Raw genomic sequence first — 8,775 nt, 5'->3', positions numbered from 1 at the left:
GGATTTATTTGTTTAAAAACATTTTTAAAAGTGTCAACAGAAAAAAACAAGTTCCTTAAAGGAGTAAAAGAGTTACAGTCAAATAAAATATTTTTAATGGACAGAAGGGTTCTGCATAATAAACATTATAGTGGATTTTGAGATTTCATCTCATGGAGGCCTCTGGCTCGCTGCTGAGGATGGGCCTGTGTACAGTAGCTGCTTAGTGTGCGTGTGGTGACTGATGTCATTTCCACTTGACCATCAAGATGGTCTTGGACTCAGCTGATGCAGATTGCACTCTGTTAACTGTTTCCATCAATGAAGACTTAGGGCATCAGTGAAAGTGGACTACATATTAAACACTTTTCCTGTTATACCGAACTTTTGGCCTTATACAGTAGCACACAGTATGACCACAAAACAATTCCTGCCTATCTGTTATCACCCAAATGAGGCTGGGTTCCCTGTTCAGTCTGGTTCCTCTTAAGATTTCTTCCTACTGTCATTTCAGGAGGTTTTTCCTTGCCATCGTCACCCTTGACTCATCAGGGACAAACTGTTTATTATAAGTTATACATATTTCCTCACTTTTTTCAAACTTATTTACATAATGTTTATTTTGCTTTGCGACAATGACCTTTGTTAAAATCACCATATGAATAGAATTTAATTTAACTGACTTGAATCAAAGTTTCAGTACATGTTAACAAGTTTCAATTGTCTGACTCCAATCAAACTTAAAACGTGAACTACTCTTTCATCACAATAGTCCACTGGGGGGCGCTACAGTGAGATGATGAATTTTGGATTTTCAAATGTATGTATCTTCATGCTGGTTTACGCTATCAATCATGAGACTTAAACCAAATTATTCCTGTGTCCCAAATTTCATAGGAAACATCTATAGACCAACAAAAGCTATCAATTTGTGTTTTGATTTGTCAAACAGGAAGTATTGCTTATCTCCATGCTCACCTGGCCCGGATGGTACACAACAGATTTTGTACAATTCTGACACTTGGTGACACTTTGTCAAATTCCACATTGCATTTGTAAGTGTGACTTGGACGGGTGCCAACTGGTGTTACTATTGCAAGTGCTAAACAGAATGTAGCTTAGCGTTTTGATGTGAGCATGAACTAAATATTCCATATAAACTATTTAATTATTTCTAATACTGTAACAGTAGAACAGTTATAATCAGCTTTACTTACATTGCTTTTCTGGATGATGCAATCACAGGCATCAGCTTTAGAAGAACAGTTTCTGTTATCTTATCTGGATTGAAATATTTATTCAGGTCAAATTCTTCCAGCTCCTGTGCTGATGTCAGTAACACAAACACCAGAGCAGACAACTGTGATGAAGAGAGTTTTCTCTGTTTGCCAGATTTCAGATAACGTTGGATTTCCTCCTCTAGAGAATTATCACCCAGTTCATTCAGACAGTGGAACAGATTGATGGATTTTTCTGTAGAAAGCTCTTTACTGATCCTTCCCTTAATGTACTGGACTGTTTTCTTTGTGCTCTGGGAGCTACTTCCTGTCTGTGTTACTAAGACCTGTAAAAGTTTCTGATTGGACTTCAGTGAGAGACCCAGAAGAAAGCGAAGGAAAAGATCCAGATGTCCAGTCTGACTTTTTAAAGCTTCATCTACAGCACACTTGAGGAAATCTAAAACTTCAATTTCTTGCTTCTTCTGTTTTGAAGCTCGACTCTTTTTGAGAACATTTTCATTGTCTTTCCTGAACATCAGGTGCACATACAGAGCTGCGAGGTGTTCCTGAATGCTCAGATGAACAAAGCAGTACACTTTACTCTGGTGAAGCCCAATCTCCTCTCTGAAGATCTGTGTACACACACCTGAGTACAGTGCTGCTTCTCTCACATCAATGCCACACTCTCTCAGGTCTTCCTCATAGAAGATCAGGTTGCCTTTCTCCAGCTGCTCAAAAGCCAGTTGTCCCAGTTTAAGAAGCATTTCATCATCACTCTCCTGCTTCTTTGAGTATTTTTCTCTTATGATGTTTATCTGAATGATGAGGAAGTGTGTGTACATTTGAGTCAGAGTCTTAGGGATCTTTCTCCTCCCTGCTTTATCCAACATTCTCTCTAGAACAGTGGCTGAAATCCAGCAAAAGACTGGGATGTGACACATGGTGTAGAGGCTTCTTGATGACTTCAGGTGTGTGATGACAGTGGCCAGGCTCTGATCTCTGATCGTCTTCCTGAAGTACTCCTCCTTCTGTGGGTCATTGAACCCTCGTAATTCTGTGACTCGATGGACACACTCAGAGGGAATTTGATTAGCTGCTGGAGGTCGGGAGGTGATCCAGATGAGAGCAGAGGGAAGCAGATTCCCTTTGATCAGGTTTATCAGCAGCACAGGCACTGATGCAGATTCAGTTACATCACACACTCTCACTGTGTTCTGGAAATCTAGAGAAAAACGCCCCTCGTCCAATCCATCAAAAATGAACAGAACTTTTTCCAAACTAACCATTTCCGTTTCTTTAGTTTCTTTAAAAAAGACATGAAGGAGCTCCATCAGACTCAGTTTCTGGTCCTTCATCAAATTCAGCTCTCTGAAAGGAAGTGGAAATATGAGGTGGACGTCCTGACTTGCTTTCCCTTCAGCCCAGTCCACAATGAACTTCTGCACAGAGACTGTTTTTCCGGTGCCAGCGACTCCCTTTGTCAGCACAGTTCTGATGGGTTTGTCTTGTTCAGACAAGGTCTTAAAGATGTCATTGCATTTGATTGGTGTTTCCTCTGTTGTTATTCTCCTGGATGCTGCTTCAATCTGTCCCACCTCATGTTCATTATTGATGTCTCCACTGTCTCCCTCTGTGATGTAGAGCTCTGTGTAGATCTCATTCAGGAGTGTTTGGGTTCCCAGGTTTATTATCACTCCATTCAAGAACTGAAACTGCTTCATCAGATTTAATTTAAACTTTTTCTGGAATTCATTTACAGCTGCAGATTCTGGGTCGTGCCTGTGAGATGGTTAAGTACAATGTGGTGAGACATGGGGTCCAATAATTAATCTTTAAGATCTAATTTTTCTGACCAGTTATCACTAATAGCTCTTTATAATGTTCTAACTATGTGATTGTTTTATTCTATTATAATGTTTTCTATAATCTAATCACTCTGTACTTAATAACAGCAGAGAGGTTTATAACAGCAGTGTGTCAGTGTCACAGTCATGTTGTTGGATTTGATCTTACCCTATATCTGTGATGATGGTCTTTGCTATTCTGTCTCCTGCCTTCTGTAGATCACTGTGAACAAAAGTTGCAGTTGAAAATTTCCACTATAGTCTAACCATCAGCCATGAAGGCATGGTTTGGGAGGTTATTCAGAATTATTTCAGAATTGAGGTACATATAAGTACATTACAATAAATCTTTATAAATTTTCCTGTTTTGGCCAAAATAAGAAAATAGAATACTGACACTTTTCTATCATAGCAAGTATGAACTTTTTTTTAGCACATTTTAATACAGTACGTCATTTGTGAATTTGGACCAGATGGGCCAGACTTCGCTACCATGTTGAGTCTTGGGCAACCATTTTCTCCAGATCATTGGATTACTTATTATATATATTTAGTTAAGGGCGTGTATCCTTTGTTCATTCAGTGTTTCCTCATTCGGGTATGAACTCTTTAACCATCTTCCAAGATTAACTCTTTATAGTTGTACAGTAACTCCTACTACATATACAGTAGCAACATTTTATGGTTGAAAATTGATGCGACTCTGGAAGATTCTTTTGGCTTAGTGTCCAATTCAGTGTCAAAATTATGGTACAGTAAGTGGTGGTCTAGCCTGCGATGACATACTGCAAGGAAAAAGGTTTTTGGACAATTAAGCCATACCGTTGACCCTCAGATTACGAGTAACCTGGTTTGCAAGCAGAACGAGCAAAATTTTGTCTAGATAAACAAGCGAGTCTTGATATATGAGTACCAAATATCATCGAGTATCATGTGGCAGACATTCGCTTCTTGTTTTTCACAGAGATTAACATAATCACAATTGAGCCAATGTTTTTTCTCTAAAGCATCTTTTATTTTGTGTTTTATGTCATTACTACTGCCATCTAGTGGATAGGTGAACAATAAACCCAGATATCCACTAGATGGTAGTAGTGAGTAATGGTAAGGAATGTGAGTCAGCAATTTTTGTTATAACTATTTCATTCCTTTCTGTTGTTGTCAATAAAGGCATACGAACTGTTACAGAACTGTTACAAAACTGTCATCTCTGCATTTTTCAAAGGTAAAGTGCAGGTTAATTTTCTTTAGTTTTACTTCATATTTTGTATTAATTATTTTTATATCAATATTTTTGGGCTGTGGAACAAATCATCTGAGTTTCCATTATTTTTTATGGGGGAAGTTTGCTTTGATATACGAGTGTTTTGATATACAAGGACACTTCCAGAATGAATTATGCTCGCCATCCAAGGTTACACTGTACTGAAACATAATAATTTACCCTCATAACAACATAGCAATCAAGCAATCAAGTGCCATTTATTTTAAAGATACCACAAACACATTTTCAAGAAAAAAGACTAAAAATTTAATTAAGATGAGAAAATAGTAAATAGGTAAAAGACACTTAAAAGTGGCTTTATTAAAAATAATAATATGGTGTTTTAGTATTTAGTTTGCCATCCTGTTTATCTAGATCAGGGGTCAGCAATGATATATGCAGTTTAAACTTCATTTTAGATATCAAAAGACTTTTGTCAAAAAAACATCAGTGTTTTTTTTTTTCTGCGAGAAATGGCTCCTAATGGCCCTTTGAGTGTTTAAGGTTGCTGACCCTGGTCTAGATGAATTTCCCTTTAACTGTGACTTCAGCAGTGACATTAACAGTGAGGAGACGTTACCTGTTTAGAGGTGAGGAGTCTTTAGCTTTAAAATTATAAGGACGATCCATAGACCAATCACTCTTCATGGAGATACAGCTGGGTGCTGCTGATTCTGATCTCTCTCCCTGGAGTTTACTGTACAACATTATTTGAACTTGTTAATATAAGGGATACATTTTACTTGCAGTGAACAGAATCAATTTTACGTTGGCTGTTAGTTTGTTAATAATAGTGAAACACTTTACTGTTTAAACTTTTAAATTATTTTCTTCATATGTGCTCACTTAGTAATTTAGATATAAATATTTAGTGTGTGAAATACCAGGATATATTAGGTAACTGTTTTTTAGAGAGTGGGGACACATTATCAGTGTCCAGATCATTAGTCTCCATCTTTCAATATTAGTATCCACGAACTAGCAATTGAGATCCTGAAAAGTCTGATCTCAGTGGATTACACTCCTAGAAAACACAAAAACAAATGTAAAGTTCCACACAATAATTTTTACATCTTTGACCTAAAGAACGACGGTCATTCTTTGGTTTAAAAAAAATAATAATAAAAAAGAATAATCAGCCTGGACCCCAGGACTGAACGTTGAAATTAAATAAAAGATTCAAGATTCAAACAACGTTATTAATCCCAGAGGGAAATTGCTTATACTTGGTTACAGTTGCTTACAGTTATTTATAGGAGGAAAGGAAAAGAGTAATAAATAAAAATAAATGAATAGAAAATCTTACTTGCACACCAAACATAATTCTATAGACAGATATTCCCTTAGTTGCACACTAAACATTATTATTTTTCTTTTTAATTAAATAGATAGACAGACAGCTACCTAGCTACAGTAGTACTTTATTAATCCCAAAAGCAAACTTTATCTTTACAGCAGCCAGTTAACATTTTATACAACAAATAAGCAGCAAGCAAGAACTGCAGTGAGAAAAAAGAAAAAGTTAAATATCTCTTCTACATACTTGCATGCATGATGATTGTACAGGTGGGAGCGAAACTGTACATAAGGTGCACCAGAAAGTAGTAATAGATAGAATAAACCAGCAAGAATATAACATCAGCAAATCAGCAAATCCTAATAAAAGAGACAATAAAAAAATTGTAGGAGCAAAAGAAAATAGTCTTATATTGTGAGTCTTCTAAAATGTGGCTAAACTCTACTGAATTGACAAAAACACAATGAATCATGTCATGCTCTTGGACACCCAGAAGGTGTTATCAAGGCTGGAGATAAGATAGTCGAGGCCCTAGGTGAAAAAGTAACTGCTCCCCAAACCCAATAGTTGGTTGTGTCACTGTTAGCATGCTTCACTGTGCCAGACAGGTTTTATTTCTGTGATTTATTGTTTCTGGCAGTAATCAGGCCTGGGTGTGGCAAGATAAATTTAACTTAGCTTTCCAAAAATCACAGTTCACTTGTGATTTAGCAAGGCGGCAATTACTTTTTCATATCGGGCCAGGAAGATTTGGAGAGCTTTTTCTCTTAATAAATAGAATTATTAAAACTGTATTTTGAATTTACTTTGAATTATCTTTGTGTAATATTCAAATTTATTTTACGATCTTCATAATTTAAGTGGGACATATATGCAAAAAATAAAATCTCAGGAAGGGGATTAAATACTTTTCCACAGCACTGCATGTCTTAATATAGTCAAATATATATCTGTACATGTCCTAATGTCAAGTTGATATTTACATTTACATTTAGGCATTTGGCAGATGCTCTTATCCAGAGCGACTTACATTTTTTTTTTTTTATCTGATTACACATCTGAGCAGTTGAGGGTTAAGGGCCTTGCTCAAGGGCCCAACAGTGGCAACTTGGTGGTTGTGGGGTTTGAACCTGGGATCTTCCAAACCGTAGTCCAATGCCTTAACCGCTGAGCTACCCCTGATGATATATTAAAAAATATGTTAAAACAGCTTCCAATCAAACATTTTTAATATACAGATTACACTTTCATTTCAGTAACACTCAGGTCATGTAAGCTGTAAAATCTGTTGTAAATTGTAAGGCTACATGTCCTGCAGGGGGCGCACTTTTATATTAAATGTAATTACTTTTCAGATTTATTTATAATTTAAATAGAAATGTATATTTTTACTTACTTTAAATTTGTTCTTCGGGCAAATATAAAAAAAGCATTGCAATTATATGTACAGTATTGATTCATTACATTACAGATAATGTTCATCTTAATCTTTAATTTATTTTAACTACTGTAAAAAGTGCATCATGTCGCTGTCAGGGGAAACCGCTAGAGGGCGCCTTGCAGCCATGAACTCTGTCATGTTTCGTGTTGTCGGTTTTATTTTATTTTTTAAACATTTAATTTCCCAGAACGCACTGCACTTTGGTCACCCATCTGTTGTTTAGTTTCATGGAAAGTTTGTCACTCGGTTATTCTGTTCAGGTTGTTTGTGTTTATCATTAAACGTCAGTAACGAACACTCCGTGTCTCCGTCCATCATTCCAACCTGACAGTCGTTAATACACATCCTACATCTGAGTTTTACACAGGTTTTATTTACAATATATCCGCATTGTTCTTATATAAAGTCGTTAGTAATAAATAAATCACTCACCTTTAGTCACCCGGCCATGTTGTGTTACATTAATATCCCAGTTTCTGCTTTTAAGAAACTTTACTTGATATAAAAACGTTGTATTTTAACTTTTTCAACACTTCCACAAAATGAAACGCTTTTACTTCCCCACCAGAGGATTGTTTCCAGGCGATGGCTGTGTTTCATTCCGAAGTGTACTTCAGAGGGTGCTCCCTACTCCTTGCTCCATGTGCAGTGAATGCCGGTTTAAGGAACTTATGGCAAACCCCTATGATATCTGTCACTGCCGCTGTGGAAATTGCACACTACGGAATTTAAATATTAAATATTTATTGAAACAAAAACTAATACCATTTTCAAACATATACTAACGAAACGTAAATAAAAAAAAATATTTTTAAGATGTACAAATATTTTCCTTAAAGATAACTAACCTATATAATAATAGGAATTTGTTAATTAAATTAAAATTGTAATTATTTTGTCCTATTAATATAATGTCGTCCTTGGTAATAATGATAATAAATATATAAATCCTTTTTTGAGCTCCATTTTTTTCACGCTGCAGAGAGGCTCACTGACTGGCGCATCTATTTTTTTTATTTATTTATTTTTTTACAGATTACTAGCCTATATACTCAGGATTTCTTGATTACATAAAATTTTTAATTTTTGTGTTCTTTTAATATTGTGGCGTGAGCGGGGCGGCGGCTGACGACCAGCATGCCTTGCGGGGATGTCGGTGTGTTCACCATGATGGGGAAAGGTGTTTGGGTTAGTGACTTTGGCCCTGTTGTGTGTGTGTTGAGGTGTGCGACGTGTGAAATGTGCTCCAGTTCAGGCTAACGCTGAATTGGACGTAGGCTCCTGAGTGAAGGTGCTGTTCATGCTATACCGGCTGTGTGCCTAATAAAGTACTCCCAGCCATTGCATTGGGCAGCAAATAAGCTCTCTTGTCTCTCCACCATCATTTCCGGCGTAAAAACGCTACAATATGATGTCAACAGTCTGTGTAGGACACTTACAGGGAACTTAAGGTCGATCGGACACACCAGTTTCAAGGAAAGGTTGTCACCCCCTGTTTGTTAGTAATAAATAAATCACTCACATTTAATCACCCTGCCTTGTTGTGTTACATTAATATCTCAGTTTCTGCTTTAAACTTTCGAAAACAAGATTCATTACAGACGATGAGTCCTTAAGAATGAGTCGACTCTTTAAATCAGTTCATATTCATATTTCAGAAGGACTGAAGATGGCCTGAAGGTAGTTTAGTAGTTAGCACTATTGCCTTGCTCCTCCAGTGTCCGAGTTCC

At 36.6% G+C, this 8,775-nt stretch overlaps 1 protein-coding gene across 2 annotated transcripts in view; it reads right to left on the bottom strand.

The window, feature by feature from the left end:
- LOC128533814 (protein NLRC3-like) overlaps positions 1-7,656 on the bottom strand; it is a 46,108-nt gene extending 38,452 nt beyond the window's left edge. Inside the window, exons 1-7 of one of the 2 annotated variants that reach the window (XM_053508075.1) lie at positions 7,478-7,656; positions 6,635-6,782; positions 5,851-5,963; positions 5,192-5,331; positions 4,888-5,004; positions 3,213-3,266; positions 1,197-2,978 (exon numbers count right to left, since the gene is read on the bottom strand). In XM_053508075.1, coding sequence (XP_053364050.1) covers positions 1,197-2,978; positions 3,213-3,266; positions 4,888-5,004; positions 5,192-5,262 — 2,024 coding nt within the window. In that variant the 5' untranslated portion in view covers positions 5,263-5,331; positions 5,851-5,963; positions 6,635-6,782; positions 7,478-7,656. Of the gene's footprint in view, positions 1-1,196; positions 2,979-3,212; positions 3,267-4,887; positions 5,005-5,191; positions 6,783-7,477 lie in introns of both variants that reach the window. The other variant, XM_053508076.1, reaches the window with a different exon arrangement.
- Between the last annotated feature and the right edge of the window lie 1,119 nt (positions 7,657-8,775).

The sequence above is a fragment of the Clarias gariepinus genome, chromosome 12 (genome assembly GCF_024256425.1).
Source record: "Clarias gariepinus isolate MV-2021 ecotype Netherlands chromosome 12, CGAR_prim_01v2, whole genome shotgun sequence".
Taxonomy (NCBI): domain Eukaryota; kingdom Metazoa; phylum Chordata; class Actinopteri; order Siluriformes; family Clariidae; genus Clarias; species Clarias gariepinus.
Note: the sequence above shows the minus strand (reverse complement) of the source record. Positions and strands in the feature narration are given on the sequence as shown.